The sequence below is a fragment of the Heterocephalus glaber genome, unplaced genomic scaffold, assembly GCF_053883595.1.
Source record: "Heterocephalus glaber isolate CG9 unplaced genomic scaffold, H.glaber_assembly_v1.0 deba00001444, whole genome shotgun sequence".
Classification (NCBI taxonomy): domain Eukaryota; kingdom Metazoa; phylum Chordata; class Mammalia; order Rodentia; family Bathyergidae; genus Heterocephalus; species Heterocephalus glaber.
Window position 1 is genome coordinate 17,917,122 of NW_028258297.1, and position 20,254 is coordinate 17,937,375.

Below are 20,254 nucleotides of genomic sequence, written 5' to 3' on the forward strand. Positions count from 1 at the left end.
GCCCACAGGAACCTGCCCAGCCCTCAGCGGCAGAACCCTTTCCCACCCTCATAAAGACCCTCTGCATCCTCCAGGCCCACCAAGAAGGAACTTGGAGGAACTCTCTCGTCTTCCTCATAGACACCACTGAATAAGCTCACTCCTCCCAACTCCTGTCCCCTGGACTTCGGTCAGTTTGAGTGGCAGGCAGCTGTGACCCTGGTCTCTAGCAACAGTGCTGCTTTCAGTGTGTATTCACTCACTGGCCTCCCTCCTTCCACCCTGACATCTACTGTGTTCTCAACACAGCTGATCTGAGACATCCGGGTCAACATAACGCTGATCACATCCTTTCTTTGCTCAAAAGCCTTTGTCGGGGGAGAAAAAAACAAAGAAGAAAACAAAGTTTAAAAAATTACCTCAAGTGTAGTGCTTTGACGTGCTAAACTGGAGAAATCGCCTTGGACGGAAGGTTGAAGTTCTCCCCAGCCTTCCTCACACCCTCCCTCTCCACTCCCCCCAAACATACACTCACACACCTGCCTCTTGACCCTCTCTCCTGTGGGTGCAGGAAAAGACTCTAATAGTCTCTTATCTACCTTAAGACTAAACCCACCTAAAAAAAACACAATTACCTTGCTACCCCTTCCTGAAATCTATTATCTGGGTGGGGGTTGCAAAGGAATGTAACCACACCTGGATAAACTTTTGTCACAAGATAATGTCTGTCTCGGGCTCATTCAAATTCCAAAGAAAACAATTCACAAGTTCTGTTCCCAGGGTCTATTAATTACCCCTAATAATCACTTACTACTCCTGGAAATTCTCTACATTCTCCCAGCTCCCTTTTCTTCCTGGAAAAAGGGTGTAAGCACCTGAACTTCACGGGGGCCGGTGGGTGGGCAATTGGGTGGGCAATCACACTCTGAGATTCTTTTCAGCGCACATTAATAAGTTCCTATGTCTTTTCCCCTATTAATCTATTTCATTCCAGCGAACCTTCACTCCTACACCTCCAACGGTGTCTTGTCCCCCTTGAAGCAACAGTTCTCCAAGGATCTCCTCACCTTCTGACATCTCCTTCTGCACTACAGAAGTGAAAAACCAGAGGATTTTCTTTGACCCAATTAGCAGAGACAACTACCCCAGGCAGAATTTCTATGGACAGGGACAGTGTAAGGAGAGACTCCTCAGGATTCTTGCTACTGTCAATGCCAAGCCAAAATAACCACCTCAGACTGGAATGAAGGATCATTCAATAAGTGGAAAAATTTGGAAGAAAAGTGGTATGAGAATGGAGGCCTGGAGTAGGGCCCCAGAGAAGCTGGTTAGAAGGAAAAATGGAGCACCTGGAGGAATATCTCTTCTGTGATAAACACAATCACTACCTTCTCCTGAGGGCCATGGCTGAGACAGGGCTAGCTGCTGCTTTACACAGACAGCAAGCCAGAAGTCCATGTTATGGGAGAATAGTGGTACTACCAGCAAATGGTGAGAAAAACAAAAAGGTAGCTGAAAATATTACCATGAAAACTGAAACTACAAATTCTGAAAATAGTTTTGTTCTTCAAGCCAAACTACAGGTTATGATGACAGCTAGAGCACAAACCGAGTTTCTGGAAGGTCTGGTTTTGTGACATATTGCACAACTGGCTCTCCATGGCATCCTCAGCCATTTTTGTAAACGCACTCAGGGACTCCACCAACATTCCTAAGCACCTCTCCGTCCTCTTCCCCTCAGAGCATTTCTTCTGAAGCACCTGTGGCCACCTTTGCTGGATTTCTCTCATTCTGCTGTTATTTCATCTGATGCCAGGGATCATTTGTCAGTGACTTGGGTTGCAATTTAAGCAACTCTGCAATACCACTTTAATTAACTTCCAGGAAATCTGCATATTTTATAAAGTTTGAAAGTCTTTGTAATCCTTGTTCAGCTGGGGAAGATTTTTAAGAACTCCTATCCAATATTTCCATTAAAATAACCTTAAAAGGTAGGCTATATGATCCCTATGATATAGATTGGATCACTAAAGCTCAGAAGGTTTAAGAAAGCTGCACATTTTTCAAAGCTTTGGTCTGTTTCAGTCTAAGTGTGTCTACTTAACATTTAATATTTTTTTCTTACAACAGCCATATGAAAGAGAAACTTGCTATTCATTTACAGGTGAGGAAATTCATATTCAAAGTAGCAAAACAACTTCTCTAAGTATAAACTATAGGTGTATGCATGAGCATATGTATAGGTATGTATATAAATTAATTTCCCCACAATACGTAGCCTTCCTGTCTGATCCAAGTACTTTTAACCATTCGCTGAATCAGATTCTGAAAATGTCAGAACTACCTGTATAATTTTAACAGACAAATGATTACAGTCTTGCATTTCTCACATGAGGTATCTGGGGTGTTCCTTTAAAAGCTGCAGATTTCTAGAACCCACTCCACACTTAAATCAGAGTATCTGAGGGTAGGATCTAGGAATCTGAATTGTTATGTTTCCCAGATGATTTTCATTCACACTAAACTCTGACATTATAGTATGCAACTCAATTTAGAAAATGCTAAGTGATTTATAATTTTAAGTAGGTAATGTCAGGCAATCTTGTCACAGACTTTGGAAACATTTAAAGGAAGTTGACTAATCTATTAATCAGAGATATTTATTGTTATAATTCATCAACAACACTTTGATTAACATGGCATGAGAGTTGCATAATACTTACCAACAGGGGAAAAGAATACAGACACACTGAAGTGTACATTGTAGCAAATACTGAACACAAAGTAGAGCCCTAGGCCAGTGGTGGTGAACCTATGGCACCGTGCTGCAGCCAGCTGATATCACTGAAAGCTCTAAGGTTCATCATCACTGCCCTGGGAACTTAAAATGATACACTTACTTGTTGACATTTTTAATCAATTCTGGTCTCCTAAGAGGTAAAAGTTAACATAAGAGTGCCATCATGGTATATTTATAAATCAGAGTGATTAACGTGCCAAAGAACTAAAGAATAAGAATCCATGTATTAGAAAGTAACAAATGTCAGGAAAGCTGCAGTCGGCATTAACAGCTTTCACATACACCATGTCCTGAGTGCTTTGGTCTAAGGAAAAATTTGAGCTAACACAACTGGGTGTGCTGCCCACTGTGCAACAGTGACTCTCTATTCACCAATATTGTATCCCCAAAAGACATAATAAATAATTATTCCTGATTCTGATCAAGTTTTTTCCTGCACAAGCAAAATCCTAGCATGAGTTGCGTGCAGTCGTCTTTATGGGTTTCCTTTTCTGAATGCCACTCTGTTTCATAGATAACTTTCTTATCAGCCTTGTCATACCTTTCTCCAGCATTGCCAGCTGAATTCTCACGCTTTTCACTGGGACTAGTTAATTGCTTTACAAAATTCCACTGAAAACGTTTTAAAGCTCTAGTTGTCATTCTGTAAAAAGTTGAAGAAGAGTTAATCCATTTATTACTCAAGTAAAAAGGAATGAAGGGAAGTGGATAAGCTGCAGCTACTACCTTACTAACTGTGCTGTAATTGAAATTCTGTTTATTTAGCAAAAACAATTCCCCAACTGTAAAAAGCCACTCTGCAAGATATTACAGTTAGCTCTTGCTTCCAAAATGAAAATGTTAAGAGTTCACTTCTAAAAACTTTTATAGAAATGTCTCATCAATTTAAAAATGATTGATTACATCTTTATTCTTTCAAACTAACTTATAACTAACTTCTCAGTTTGTCAGGTATTTTTCAAATAGAAACTATTTTTATATTTTTAAAAAATATATTCAAAGAACTGTCTCACAGGTGTCGGTAATCTTTCTGGAAAATCTACCTAAGTATATTTACCATAAACAAAAAGTTGGAAACAACTTTTTTCTAACACTGCATCCCTAAATTTATCAAAATTCATGATAAATGGCATAAATATACTCAATGGAAATTTTCATGCTTTCAGTGAGAAAATATGACAATATCTCTATTAAGTATCAAAACTACAGTGACAAAATGTTCTGATTTGACTTAAATTTCCCCATTTTAATAATTCAAGTTCTATTAGAAACCAGGTGTTTCAAGGAAAAATGACTGGAAAGTAAAATCTCCCTTTCAAAAAAGCCTCATAAACTGTTGAGTTTTCAGTATATCTTGACTCTGAAATTATGCTGCCAAACTTCTCCATCATTCAGTGCAATCGAACTAGCACTGCGGCTGGAGGACCTTTTAAATAAGCCAATTTTATAATGTCATCTCTAGAAACAACTACCTCGACATAATGTTGTAACTGATCATGATTAAAAAATAAACAAAGGGCTGGAGGGATGGCCTAGTGCAAAGTGCAAGCTTAGGACAGGAGAGATCCTGGATTCAATCCTCAGCACCATTCATTAACTAATTAATTAAATGGATAACATTAGACTTAATGGATTACATTAGACTTTCCAGGAAATACAACTTTATTCTCCAATAGGAATATGGACTAAGAATATAAAAAGGTGACACTTAACACCTGTCCAATCTTTGTGAAGGTAATGGGAGAGAATAAAGTCAGTTTATTCTTCATTCATTACTTGAAGGTAGAAGAGATTTTAATTTTTATTTTCTGAAATATATACCCTAATTTCAAAGCTACAGCTTACACCATAATGATCTTGGCAGTAGCTTTGGTTATTTTCGGTTGACAGTGAGCGAAAAGTAAGTAACCAGGACTGATGTTGAGCAGGGGATTTCTTAATAGTAAAGATATGTTTAAATCCAGTTCTTTACGTGACACTGCAAGAAAGTATTTGAAAAAGTAACAAAAACACAAAATCTATATTAAAAATGGAAGCTCACCGACTTATCCATAGTTTATTTTTCTTCTATCACAGTTCCCTTACATCAACTCAGTTACTACAAATCTCAGGCTAAATGCTCTGACTTCTTTTACAATGCAAACTATGATCTGAATTTGAAGGCTTCAGTTGTAGAACCTAGAAAGCAAAACTTCCAGGAAGCATACACTGTCATAGGATCCCTCCTTCCCAACATTGAGAGACTGCTGCCACTGAGGCAGAGGACCCCGAAATACTGACTCTAGCACACCCAGAAGAGCATTTCTTAAGTGGACCTATTAATTCAATTCGATCCTCTGAAACACTTAGAATAAAAAAATTCATCTCCTTTGTGTTCATTCAAGCTAAAACATGAGCTAAGGACACTGACTCCACATAGCAATTTATCAGTCTGCCACAAAATACAACATTGCCCTCAAAATAATATTACTGTGACTTCAAACTTCCATTATATTTATTGAAGTGGATTGTACCTGGAGAGGAGGAAACACCCCAGACATCACATTAATACTCAGTTATCCAAATGTATTTCAGAAGACGGATAGTTTTTATTAAAATCCCATTAACCCAAACCCACAAGCATCTTGCCTAAAATTATTTTGACATTCACACAAGGTTCTGTAAGACTGAAAGGTATTCCCCAAAGTTTTAAATATACTCTGCAGGAGAAGAATCGTTAATGTTAAAAGAACATAAAATAAGATGGAGAGAGAGGGAGGGAGGGGAGAGAAGAGGACTGAGAGAAAAGAAATGTGTAAAGACCAATAAACCTGAACAACTTGAAAATTAGCCAGGGCAAATGACAAGTCACATTCAAACACAAACTCTTTCAAGCAATAGAGGTGTATTATAATGGTATGATATTCTTTAGAAATCTAAAATAAATCAGCGCCACTAAAAGTAAACCTGAATCCACATTACTTCTTGTTATCCAAGTGCATTTCTTTGTATAACATTTTTCTACTGCCTTTTGATCTTTACAGATTATTTTCTAAGTGATATGTGAATATCTATGTATTTCACTATTTTTATTCTACAGTGTCAAATAAACACTATGCCTTATCTCATAAATCATTATAATATCACACAGATACAAACCACTATACACAAAGTAAATGCATTTTAAAATATCAATCTATAGATCTGTGTATATAAAAGAAGATGCCATGTGCAGAAAGTAAGTTTCTTTTTAATTCTTGATGTAACATCGGAACTATTCCTAGAATTAATGAATTCACAGTTTGAGGAGGTGACATAAGAAATAGGCCAGGAAACATTTCCTGGCTTTTTCATTTGACATCACAACCTGAAGAGTGAACTCAGAAAATGGCTCCGAAAGCCAACTAATCTGAATTCCTAGTTGAGAAATTCCACACTATCAAAGTCTCCAACCCTCCCTATAAACAAAATGAAACAATGTTCATTCTGCATCCATGGAAGTGATGTTTACATACACAAAGGTGAGAAGTCATCAGCCCTTTGAGGACACTCCTAATTTTCATCCATTAAAGTTACTAGCAGGTTTGTCACTTCAGTTTCCTAAGTTACAAAGATAACAACCTGCGCTACAAACATAAGCACTTTCATTTCCAAAGGGATGTTAGATAACCTAATTATAGACTAATCACCAGGAACATGTGATGTCCTCTCATTGGATATGTAAGCAATCCTTGTTGTATATTAAGCTACAAGAGAAATCAGCACAGCGGCACAGGCCTGTAATCCCAGCACTCTGGGAGGCTGAGGCTGGAGGATCACGTGATTAAGCCCAGCCTGGGCAATTTAGTGATTTAGCAAGACACTGTCTCAAAATAAAGTTGAAAAAGACCTGGAAATGTAGCTCAATGTGAAGGTCCTGTATTCAATCCTCAGTACTGGGGGGAAAATAACACTCAGAGGCAAATTGATAATGAGGTATTGACACTATAAATGTGGTTAACATAGGGATTCTTCCTTAAGGACTATGCTCAATTCCCCCTCCCATTTAAATACAGTGGATCCTCGAGTTACAACCAGCCTGACATAGGAACAACTTGGGTTAAGACCAGAATTTTAGTTTTAACTTGTGACCGAAGCGTTGAGTTATGATCCAAATGCCAACCACCTGTGCTTCCAGATGGTCTCACATACAGATTTAACCCTTAAAGAGTTCTGGAAGGAACATTACAACATCCTTTCCTGTGTGGGGTTAATTGGGAAATCCTGGGCCAGTGTCTCTCTGAGGACACTGCAATCTGACTGAGAGGAGAAGGCTGTGTAGAGAAGCCCGAGCCATCAATTGACCAACTTGAGTTACAACCAGCCCTTGCGAATGAACTGAGTTGGTAAGTCAAGGGTCCACTGTAATCATAGTTTTAAATATGAAAAATAATGTAAAATAAAGAAAACGGGGAAAACAGACTCTCCAATGGGGAAATCAGACTCATCAAAAATGAGTTCTCAATATTACATCAAAGTTTGAAAGATTACTTAATGTTATCATTAAATTGACATAGGTTTTCCATCATAAATGAAGAGGTGACCTTAGCATTCAAGTACTTCATCCTATTCAAAATGTGGACAGGTGGACCATCCAGTATGGAAGCCAATAGTGACATGTGTGTATAGGATAGCTGAAACGGAGCAGATCAAATAAGAGATGTGCTTAAGTATAAAACACATATCAGCTATGTAAACGGTACGTAAAGCAAAATGTAAAATAGCTCAACTTTTTACTTTTATTACATGTTGAGGTAACATACACATTGAAAGCATATTATGTTACAGCTGTTTCTTTTTACTCATGGAACTATTAGAAATGCGAAAATAAATACTTATTTTGTTCTACTTCTATTGAACAGCAGTTATCTATAATGTTTACAGGACTGTTTTCATCAAAGCCACTGGGTGACACTGTTTCTCCACTAAATTGATACAACCAAAGCAATTTCCTGCCAGGGAGAAATGCACACATATATGCATACCCCAACTGGCAAATTGCGCCCCTGATACTCATTTCAGAATGAAAGACCATGAGTACCCTTAAGCACTTGTATTCTGTGTTAGATGCAGGCTCTACTTGAAAACGAACAATCATCCACAGATTCCTTAATAAGAAATGACAGTTGTAATAAAATCAAAGTTTGTGTTTTTTCCTCAAATAGATTTCTAAACAGTAATGATCTTCTTGACCGCCTTTAATATTACATTCTACTTACATTCTAATGGATTTTTAAGGAAACTGGGCAAAATAATTTAAGTAAACACAAATAAGCAACTATTTTTTTGCTAACAAAGAAATGTTTTACTCATTTGGGGATTGTATCTTTAAAATCCTGGATATCTTTAAATCTATACATTGAAAAATTGAAATGGAAAAAAATCAGTATTTCAGCTGCCGTTGAATGCTTCTGTGTAGTGAGACAGAGAGTCCGCCAAGTTAGGCTCCTCATTGCAATCCACTTTGGCTGACCGGACAAAGTCAAGAAAACACATTCCAGAGACTGTCTGGTATTATTTGATTCACTGCAAGGGCTTGGAAATGTTTTCTGTTATCTGTACATCTGATTACTCCGTCTCCTACTTCTGAATGAGAATTCCGAATGTGTGAAAACACGAATGACACCTACACCTGAAATCACCTGCCTGACTCCTTTCCTTTCTATTCCACAACCAGCATCCTCAAGTTAAATAGGGGCTGGACCAAAGCCATTTTTCCTCAGGTTGTCGTCAATAGCTAACTCTCCCTCGGTGGCCCTCTCCCTAAAATCCGACTCATTTATAGTCTACTAACTATAGCTCAGCACAGAACTAAATACTGTTGCTATCAGCTACTTCCTTCAGATAATGAAAACATTCAATGGACTCTCCTTGGAAATTTACTATTTTATCTCTACTTCAGAACATACTATAAATATTTACTAAATTAATTACCATTACAAACAAAAAAAAACTTGTCACATCTTCAAATGTAAAGTTGCTCAAAATTTAATAGTGAAAGACACATTTAACCAATCTGTGTTGAAGACCTCCCCAAAATCTGACACCATAGACATTTTCCCATAAAAATGAACAAATTAAGTTTTGTGTATAATTTCAGAGAAGAGAAGAATGGGTCCTGGATCAAGGTTAAAAATAGGCTCTAAGATACTCTGTATTTCTCTACCCATTGTCTATGCAGTCATTTAGATATTTTACTGTGATTTCCCCTTTTTTAATATGTTGATGCCTCATTACCCTAACTGGGCTCTGAGCCCTGGAGAGCCAGATGCAGTGTCCTATCTGTGTACAATTCACCTATGATTTTTAGCACAAGGTCAAATGCACAGAAAAAATTGTGTTGGTTCGAAATTTGATAGGTTGACTGACAGAAGGGCCTTTGTGGATGACATGAGCTACAGGTAGCTGCTTCTTTTAAAACAGTAGCATATTCACAATGAACATGTAGAGCCAGCTAAGGTTTTTAACCACTGTTATCCACCAGATCTTCCTCTGAACTACATCTCAGGCACATCTCTCAGAATTTTTTTCCCCCTCAATGAGCACATCTATGCATTGAACAAATAACACCACAAACATACAGTCTCAGTTCAAAATTAACATAATTCTCCGGGGTTGCTTTATTTAAAAAACAGCAACTAAAAAGTTCCCCATAAAAGGATTTGATTACTCTCTATATAAAGGAATAATATTCACTAGACTATTAACAGAACACATCTTTCACACAAGACGAGGGAGTTTTGGCGACTTTTTGAGGTTTTTCAGAATTATGTGCTAGAACTTCATTAAACACATGTATGTAGAATTTAAGCACACCTGAGTTGTCAATATGTATTTGAGGATTTTTTTTACAAGATATGATTATAAATATCACAGAGAAAAGAGGAAGGAGGAAGATTCCACGGATCAAGAGACATACAGGAACTAAGCAAGCAAGTCATCATGAATGTGCAAGGTTAGGTATCATTTTATTAAGCTAAAGAAACATTCCTCAGAGCCCACTCAAAGGTAAGGCTTCGGCATTTCAAAAATCTCTTAGGATCTCATATGATACAGTAGCGGCCTTGCTCATCTTTGTATATCCAAGAGGGTCCACTGCACAGCAATATTTTCTAAAAAATACAACTCCCACCCTAATCCCAAAAGAAACTCATTCTTTTTACAAATTAACACAAGCTTTCTCAATGGAGTCAACTAGGTTCTACTGGGCTGTTACTGACACAAACCATATTAACTGAAAGTCTTTTTTTTTAATCTTAAAATATAATGCATAGGCAGATTGGTAACTTTGAGCTTCATAAACACACTCCCTCAACATAATGAGAACCTATTCAAAACAAGTAAAATTAGATTTGGTAAGGCCTTTATTCAACAAGAGTCTTGAAGAGATCATTCTCAGAGCTGAGTTTCCTAATATAACAAATTCACACAAATGTCTCTACAGATATAATGAATGTTTTTTCATCCTGTGTCACACTGCCTCCCCAGCCTGCAACACCCCCCCCCCGACTTTTTAAAATGTATTTCATACACAGAGTCAGTGTTCTGGTTGTTTATTTAATTAACATGACAGCCCAGCATACACAGCATTTCTTTCAGTTCTACAGTTTTAACTTTTTACTTTGCAGACTCAATACAGAAAGAGTAAAATGACTGTTTTCACTCCTTCCAACCTCTGTGAATTTATATAGATTCACTGACTATTTCTGTCGGTTAAAGCTGTTTTTCAGTATGCCTTAAATATCTGTATTCACAAAGTAAAATTACGATTTTAAAATCACAGAAAAACAAAACCTTCTTTTCCCTCACCTTTCCCAGGGGATAAGAAAATCCTGTTTTCCTTTTTCAGTATTTTCAGAAGTTGATATTACTTGATTTTAATTCTGTCACCAAGTCATATATCATCTATATTGCTCTTTGTATCACCACAAGTAATACTACAGAAATGTGACAGGTCATACAATTTAACTATAAAGCTCATCATTATTTTGGAAATTTATTCATCTTGAGAAATATATTAAAATGACTTATAAATGTAAAGGGTGATCTATGTGTTTAAAAGAAATATTTTTGTGCTGCACATCTTTTAAAATCAAGTTTGGGACCGGGGATTTAGCTCAGTGGTTCCGGCGCCTGCCACGCAAGTGCAAGGTCCCAAAGTTTGATCCCCAGTACCAAAAAAAAAAATATCAAGTTATACCTTTTCATTAATAAAATAACAAAGTCCACTATATGCCTGCCAATGCCTTCCATCAAATCTCATGCCCATTTCTTCTATTTTTGTTTGGTTGTTTGTTTTTTTGCTTGAAAATGCCTTTCTTATATCAGTGATGAAAAACACTTCTTCTGATAACCAGCTCAAAATTAACTTATATTCTATAACTGTACATTCATATATACATGTATATATATACATGTATATATGTATATATATATGAACATTTGAGAGCTTATGGAGTCATAGGAAACAATTTTGGTTTTTAATGGCATAATATCCAGCATATGTCTGAACATTTCTGATTCATGTTGTACCCATCACAAAAGACTTATGCCATTAAATGATTCAAATGCATTAATGGAGAAAGTTATATGCCTTGTATTTATTTTGTGTGAGACTATAGGTAAAATATTAAATGCTTCTTAATATGTAACTAAAATAAAATCGCACATTTTGGAATCTTTCAAAAATGAATGCATAAGATGGTCACAGTAATCAAATAGGAATAAACAACGAACTATACTTTTATGTAGAAAGAGACTAGAATCCCTCAGATAGTTTCTAAATGTTAGAAATTACATAATTAAAATTTATGTGAACAACATATTTATTAAACATGCATAATATCTAATAATTTATGAAATTCCACACCTCTGTGTATTCCAGTATTTGCAGAAGTACAGTAGTAACTTGAGCGAAATATAGCTGCTCTCAGATGTGAAGATCCACTTAGAGATGGCATGTACATCTTAGGAGACATTTATCTTCTTAACACTGCCAGCCTTAAAAGTAGTTAGGCACACTCATCCACAAAATCAGACTTCAGGGTACTGGGCAGGCTAGACTAAAAAAGATGCTATAAACTTTGTTCTTTACTCATAGTAAAGATACTTTCACTTGCATTCAGACACACCCACTGCTTGATTAATTTCCGTAATCAAAGACTGTACCTATTTTAGCCTTTCTTTGCTCGAAATCATCTTTATCATCAGTGCTGCAAAACTCAGTTCTACATGTGATAACCCAATGATAGGCTTAGTTTCTATACATGTAAGTTTCTGGAAGGAAGGAAGGGGAGAGCAGAATACATATCTGTCAATTGGTTTGTCTTACGAGAATTTTATCATATATTCTCTTTGCTCTTCTAGAACTAAGCAGAGAGCGAACTTATAACCAAGCAGCCACTGTCATCCATATGGAGAAGGAAATGACGAAATTCTCTCACCTTTAAACTTCACAATGAGCAACATCCAAAAAAATTCTCAGGAGATCTTTGTGCTTCACACACTCATAGCACTGTTTAAAATTAACTTGATGCCTACAAGCATTGCTTTAAGTTGAGAGCAGATGCTCTTTCAGAAAAGAGCTAATCCAGTATCATTCCAGGGAGGGTTATATACTCATTTTATAATTATTTTGATTCTTCATAAAGTATGCAAATGACAGTGGTACACTTTGCACCCTTAACCAGAAGTTTGTTTCCTTATGATAAAACAGATAAGCCATTTACTGCATAGCTCCTGAACTTTTTACACAGGCTAACGTATGAGATATCGCCCTATCTTATAAGGTACTATCCCGTGTTAGTTCCCACCTACTCCCCACAATTAAGCTGAGCAAAACTTTAATGGGTCATCTATAAAAACTAACCTTCAGTAGCACACACACACCCATGCCTTCTTTAAAACTTCAAGGATTTAAATTTTTGCTAAGTGTAATCTTGTTTTTCCATCAACTGTAAGATTGTCTCTAGTTTTAGAACATTATTCATAAACACAGCCTTTAAAAAAAAAGGTAACCCAAGAAAATGATTGAAATAGATTACACATATGAATTCTTCAACCGCATTAGTCAGCAAAACATTTTTAAAAGGCCATGTTGAGTTATTTTCTTATAAGTTTGCTTATTATTGCAATTGTTCATGTACTAATTTAAACCAGAGAAAACCAATAAAAATCTGTGGGTTATTTAACATGGCTGGTTAATTCATCTAAATACTGTCTTATCTTAAATCCACCCTTAACTCCCTCAAACGTTAACATGGAATTTCAGAATGTCTTTTCAGAGGCTACATGATATTAATTTGCAGTCAAGTTATTTATGATTAAATCCAGATTTTTCTTAGAAATTAGGGTTCAGTGTTTGTCTGGACCACATCACATTTCACTGTATGTTGAAGAGTTGTTCTAATAACCAGTGGCAATTTCATTTAAAAGATATTTTCTCCCATAATCCTGGAAAGAAATTCTATTGTATTTCTATCCTAATTACCCTACCTTGAAGTAGATAACTTTATTCTAATGATCTCTAAATTTCTATTACAACTAAGTATCAGTCTGTGGCCTGCTTTTTCCTTTACTCTTAGAATAAGCTTAAACCCAAGACATTTGTTTTATCTAAACAAGAAGCTAAATAAGTACATTTCTTTGAAAATAAACGCAGAGATTATGATGCTGTCATCCACGCTGCTAAATAATGTCAAACAACCACTGATCTATGTAATCAACTCTTCAGAAACAAACTAGCCACCCACACCATATGGTGACTGCTATTCCTTAGAAATACCTAAAAGACTGTCTACAATGTAATCTAAAAAGAAAAGGCTTTCCACACCTTAGAATATGCTTTCACACCCTAAGGTTGCCCTCCTAATGGTGCCACAGATAGGCATGAATTTAAATGGGAAAAGTGTAAATTTCCATTTGCTGTCCATAACCAGCTTTCCAGCCTCCCTTCATCCAGTGTCAAATCTTCCAGGAGAGAACTGAAGAAGGAGGCTTTTCCAGGTATAATTTATGTTTGAAATTGGAATTTGTTCTTTTATGCAATTTGTAGCAACTATTCCACGGTCTTAAAACAGTTACTGATAATAAGGAGATTCATCATCAAAACTGACTAAACTTTTATTTATAGTTCCACTCATAATTCCAGATTCTTGCACCTCCCCTTTCTGAAAGATATCACTTAGAAATATTCTTCCGACTGAGTGCTTCCTATAAAAACCTGGATCAGTCCGTTTGAATTTCTAACTACCCACTTCATTGTGTAAATGCTCCAGAGAAATGTCATTTTTTTGGTGGACAATAACAGCATAGTTTACCTTTTGAAGTCCAGACACATTAGCCTCAAATTTGAAGTTTATGTGTAGAATATAAAACACTGGCATGTAATAGTTCGTGTCACTCAGTTATATTTAAAAACCAGTGGACACCCTCAGTACTTTACATCTCCAAGTAAAACTTACTGCAAAACCAGAAAGTGTGTGTGACAGCTCACCCCCAAGCATGCCTTGCTTCAGTGCAGATTCTGTTGGCTGATTTTCATAAATGTCTGCCTGCTGCTTTATAAGAAAGAAAAATTTTTTTAAAAAAAGGAAATAGGAAGAAATCTAGGAAAAATCTGTGTGTTGAAAAACAAATTGCTCATTGCTTAAACGCTAGGCCCAATTCTACCATTTCTGCTAAGGGAGGAAAGCCTGAAAGCACTTTAAAGGGCAGGGAAGCCACACACCAGGTGCAGCACATCGGAAAAAGTTGCCCGGCCAAGGAAACGCGTGCAAACGCCTTTGAGTTGCGTCCTCTCTCCGAGCGCCTGTCGTTCAGGTTACAGAATGCTCTGGGAGAGAGAGATTAAAAACGCTACTTTCTCCCAAAGTCGGAAGTTCTACCGTTTTCCTAGAGGACCTTCCCGGAGTTGTCTGCAACACTGTGAGCCGCTTCCCAAGTTTCCCCGAAGCGCCCCGAGACCGGCACCCCGCGCTTACCTGCTCCCGGGGGATGCAGGGCAGGGAGGTCCTGCGGTGGGATTTGCCGCCACAGCCCGACATCTCGCCGGACACCACGGAGCTGGAGCGCCGCCGCCTCCTGAACACCGGGATCTCTTCCTGGGACCCCAGACGCTCCCTCGGAGCCGCCCCCCGAGACTGCGGCAGGATCTGCTCCGCGTACCTGGCCAGGAGGATCCCCAGCACGCCGGCCAAGTGCGCCAGGTAAGGTCTCCAGGCGACCTTGAACCACTCCAAGGAAAAGAGGCCCAGGGTCCTGACCGCGCTAGTCAAGGCGCTCATGAGGACGCCCAGCCTCAGCCTCAGCCTCAGCTTCAGCACCAGCCATGTCGCGGCGGCCAGGCAGCTGAGCGCCACCCCCGCGGCGGGCAGCGACTGCAGGCGATCCTCCCCGACGCCCAGCCCAATCTGGACGAACGCTTCCCCCCCGCAGCAGGCGGCCAGCAGCGCGACAGCCAGAGGCAGGCGCACCCCGGCGCGCCGGAGGTACAAGCCCATCCAGAAGAAGGCACCCGGGAGACTGAGGAGCAGGGGCTGAGCTGCGCGCCGCCCCCGGGCGCGCCTCCCTGAGCGCCGGGGAAGACGCCCCCTTCTGCTCCCGGGGCCGGTTCCTCCTCCTCTTTCTCCTCCTCCTCCTCCTCCCCCCTTCCTCCCTCCTCCTCCTCCGCGGCAGGCGCCGCCGCCGCCTCCGGACTCGGCCCCAGCTCCCGGCCACTCTCCTCGCCGACCCGCCGCACCAGCACCGCCAGCAGAAAGGACAGCGAGCCTACGCACAGCGCCGAGGAAAGTTTCCGCGAGCGCCGGAGCGGCTGCAGCACCGGAGCTCCCCGCGGCCAAGTGGAGAGCGCACGATTCCCCCCGCCTCGGTCCAGCTCGTCCCCGTCTCCGGCGGCACTGGCCGGCACTGCCGAGGCGCGACCTCCACGCCGGTCCCCCCCGAGGGGGCGCCCCGAGCCACGGGCGCGCACTCGCTCTTCCCAGCACCCCCCCCCCATCCCTTCTTCTCCCTAGGCCCAAAGTCCGCTGAAAAGTTTCCGCCTTCGAGTAACTCCGGGAGCAAAGCTAGATGCTCCACGGAGACCTCAAGTGAAAAGCTGGCTGGACCACGCCTGGACTTCTCTCTCTCTCTTTGAATAGCTTTGAGGATTCTCTGACACACCCCCGCCCCCTTCTATCCGCGGGGTCTCTCCCTACTTCAGGAGTTTAATGCTGCCGCCTGCACGCGCGCCCCGGGGCTGCGGACGCCGCAGGAGCCGGGAGCGCGGGGCTTGTCTGGGGCCGTCGCGCGCGCCAGGCCCGAGGCAGAGGGAGCTGCCCGGCTTCCTGCAGCGCTCTCCGTCGCTCTCTCCACGGCCGAGCCTCCCCGGAACCGCCTCGGGACGCGAATCGCCATTCCCTGGGGCAGAAAGCAAGGCCGGCCCCGCGTTTGTCGGTCCAGTTCGTGGCACGGGGTGGGCAAAATGGAAAGGGGCTGAGAGATAATCTACAAGTTCCGGTGTCCCGTGGGAGAGGAGCGGCTGCGGCGGAGAACGGAGGGAGGGAGAGCGAGCGAGCAGGAAAGGGCGAGAGGAAAGGCAGGGCAAGAAGGGAGAATGAGATTCGCACACGCGCGCGCAACACGCCCTTCTTTTTGGTGCAAGGTCGGTGGTGACTTGCAGTTTTGCAAAAGGGAAACGAGTAGACACGACTCCTTAAAATCATAACCCAGGCAACTGGAGTGGTGGACAATTCCGCTTTCTTTAAGGCAACTCCCCGGCCTGGCTCTCGGAGCCGAGCCCCCGCCCCGCCCCGCCCCGCCCCGCCCCGAGGAGGCGCGCTCTCTCAGCCCCGCTGCTCCCCCGCCCGGAGCCCGGCCCACGCCATCCGCGCACTCGCGACCGCGGGGTCGCCGAGGCGAGGCCGCCGCGCGCCCGCTCCCCACACCGCGGCCCGGCCCTCTGAGCCTGCGCTTTCCAGGACGCTGCTGGGGAGGGCGGGCACTCGGCTGCTTGGTGAGGGACGAGAGCCAGCAGAAGTACTTGCTGCTGTCACTGAAAATGACAGCCACATCTGGCGTCTGGGTGATTTAAAGATGCACCAAAGTTCTCGAGTAATGCTTTGGTTGCTCCCGCTGGAAGATCTATTTGCAGCCAAGAACCCAAGCCTGCCCTGTTGGATCAGATGATGGGAGAATCTCAGAGTTATCTAGACACAGTGGTATTAAAGAGCAGAGGGAGGGCCCGCATAGTTTTGGTTTTTGGTGTTTTTCTTTTAGTGTAACTTTTTAAAAATTTGGAGTATGAATATTAATCAACAGTTGTTGACTGTGGATAGTAAAAATCACTCTATTAGGGGCCTATAGCCTCAAGAAGATGTATAGTGAAATATAACACCTACAATGAAAAAAGCTTATGAGAAAAAAATAATCCATGCTTTGCTAATGATTACATGTAATAGAAGGTATTTGAGAAGCTTAAAAAACTGACCATTTTTGCAGTTTATGAAAAAAAAATTCAGTGTCTGTTCAATGGATTTTTTTTTAAATTCCAATATTCCTTGAGAGCTGATTTCTTAAAAATGATTGTCCACCCATGTCCCATTTTAATGACTATCTTAGATGTCATTTGCTCTCAATAATAATATTAATAAACCAATTTTGTCTTAATGAACTAGACATTCCGGGCTAAAGTGTGTTTATAGTGGAGTATCTGGCTAATTGGTTCAATATGCCATTGCATTTTGTGTGCAGAGATGAAGCATAAAAGCGCCGAAAGGAGATATTTGAAATCAAAGGGGGAGGGGGGAAGATGGCTTGAGTTACAGATTTAGCTTCTTGGGAAAGAGCCCGCTCTAGTTGAACGCAGATATTAATGTTAATATGATGACAAATGGATAGAAGAAGATGAAAGGGTACAGTGTCCCTCTATCACATGACCAGAACTGTGCTGCCACACACACAGAAGTACAAGTTGGGCAGTACTCAGTCGTAGTGGGCACCATCTGTCTCATAATTAAGGAAACAGGAGCAGCCAACTTTGCCAAAGACAAATGAGCCCCTAGCATGCACACATACTTCCATGAGTTTCCTTTTTAGACACATGATTCATATGCCAGATCCTACCTGGGACACTACAGAGTGAAAAACCGTGATTGGAAAATCATGCTTATCTCGCCCTGGTAGCAAAAGTGGTATATTAAATTGAAAACCTATAAAAATCTGGGCATTTATCAAGGTTAGAGAGAAAAGCATGGTGAGGGGAGTTTTAGGACATTTCCATCTTCTCTGTCCTCTACAATTATTTCAGTTGTTTAGAAAAGATGATAGAATATTATCATAAAATTGTACTCTTAAGGGATAGAAGGAGACTTTTTTAAAAGTTGTAATAGAAAAATATTTGTTAATGGCAACAAAACGAGAATATGAGGTCTGTAATTTAACTGCATCCTTGAGTTGCTCAATAGCAGATGCAGCACCCTGGCAACTAGGTTTCTCCTTTTTTTTTTTTTTTTAACAAAAATCACAATCAGAAAGTTATTTGTCCCATCAGAAGAAAAGAAGGTAGTTTTTTTTTCTCCCCATTACCATCTAGACACCAAAGACAGGAAACCAAAGGACTCAAATTAGTTGAAAAAATATATAGGACTATACTGACTGAAAAAGGTGGCAATGAGCATGTAGCAGACAGTATCTTAAATAAGCCACAGCACATAAATTAAGCAACTGCATATCAATACTGCCTATTTTTGGCAGGTAATGATGAATCAGAATTCAAAAAAGTTATGATACATGCCTGGTGTGGTGATGAAGGGTAGGGGATGTAGCTCAGTGTGAAGGCCCTGGGTTCAATCTCCAGTGTTGCCAATGAAATAGTTACACCACGGCCCAAGAATAAGGAAATCGTACACATAGGAAAAGTAGTGGAGCACAGACAACAGAAAGAAAAATTGAAATTTGACTTGCTCTAGCTATTCAGTCAGTCAAATCTCTTTGGTGCAGTTTTACTGTATTAGTTCTTTCTGAAGTTCTTTGACTCTATTGCAAATCATCTGTACTTTGCCAAATATAGTTATGCTTAAGGCAATTATTTTGTAAAATTTTTCAAGTTTACACTCCCTAATACAGGTTCATTCATTCTCCACTACCCACCTGACCTCTGACTTATATACGATGGAGACCCAAAGCAGAATGTATTTATAGCAGAATTCTTAACTTCCAACACCTTCCCTCCAACCCCTACCACCCCCCACAAAGTATTTCTCCTCAGTCTTCTCTTACCCCAGTAAAGAACATAAATAACCACCTACCCTGCTGCTCAAGTCTCAAAAGAGGGCATTGCCCTTGATTATTTTCTCTTGATCTTCATTCACTTCCAGTCTTTTAAGACATTCATTTGATTCTATCTCTAAAATATGCCCTGGATTCATTTACATTTCACCATTCCTCTTATAAAATAACTAACCAAAAACTTACCACCATCCCTAGGCAGAACAACTCCAATAACTAATGGGTCTTTCCCTCCTCATAATTCATTTTCTATGCAAATGAATGATAACTTTCCTTCCCCTGCTTCAAACCATCCCAAGGCTTCCCGTAGCCCTTGCAGAATTCAAAGTCCTTATGACAAGCCTTCATGGTCTGTCCAAGCCACTCTGTCTGACCTCCCTATTTCAGTTCTACTTCACTACTACAGCCCTATCTATTAGAGCTCTCTTCAGTGATAGAAACGTACTCCATGTTGTCCATTAGAGTAGACATTAACCACAAATGGCTGTTGAGCTCTTGAACCATGCATAGTGCCACCAAGGACCTGTGGCCATTAGGCTTGTCAACTCGATTAGTGAATCGCTTCTGGATGTGTCTGGGTGGGTCATGGAAGTGTGACCTTGGGGTCTGCATCTGGTCCCTGGCAAGTTCCTCTCTGGCACTGTTCCCCTCTGTGCTTCTTGGCCACCATGAACTGAGCACTTTTGCTCTACCAGGCTCTTCCGCCATAATGTGCCTGCCCTGAAGCCAGATGATCGTGAACTAAAAGCTCTGAAAACACAAGACAAATAAACCGTTTCCTCTTTAAATGTGTAGGTGTTGGGTATTTGGCCCAGCAACAGGAAAGTTGACTAATATAGGCACTGAGTTTTTGTATTATATTTGAATCTATCTAAAATTTAACAAAGCCTCACTTGATTTGTGGCCATAGTAATAGAGAATGCACCTCATATCTTAAAGTATGTTTCTGTTCTTTGTACAGAGTAAATAAAAAAGCTTGGTTAGGACCTTGATAGCTACAGAGTTTTCACGTCTGGTTCCTTCTCTATCCTTTCTAACTTCAATAGTTACTTGTTTTTAGAAAGACTCATTCCTAGCTATCTTACAAAAAGTTTTTGGACACCCTTGTGTCAACAAACATTTTGTCATTTACTATTATATTATCCTGTTTTATTGTTATTTATTGCACTTTCACTGTACAAAATGGTCATG

At 40.4% G+C, this 20,254-nt stretch overlaps 1 protein-coding gene across 3 annotated transcripts in view; it reads right to left on the minus strand.

The window, feature by feature from the left end:
• Positions 1–15,427, minus strand: part of Pde3a (phosphodiesterase 3A) — a 312,783-nt gene extending 297,356 nt beyond the window's left edge. The window contains exon 1 of one of the 3 annotated variants that reach the window (XM_087214050.1): positions 14,779–15,427. In XM_087214050.1, coding sequence (XP_087070176.1) covers positions 14,779–15,297 — 519 coding nt within the window. In that variant the 5' untranslated portion in view covers positions 15,298–15,427. The remainder of the gene's footprint in view (positions 1–14,778) is intronic. The other 2 variants (XM_087214051.1, XM_021259122.2) reach the window with 2 other exon arrangements.
• Positions 15,428–20,254: the final 4,827 nt, after the last annotated feature.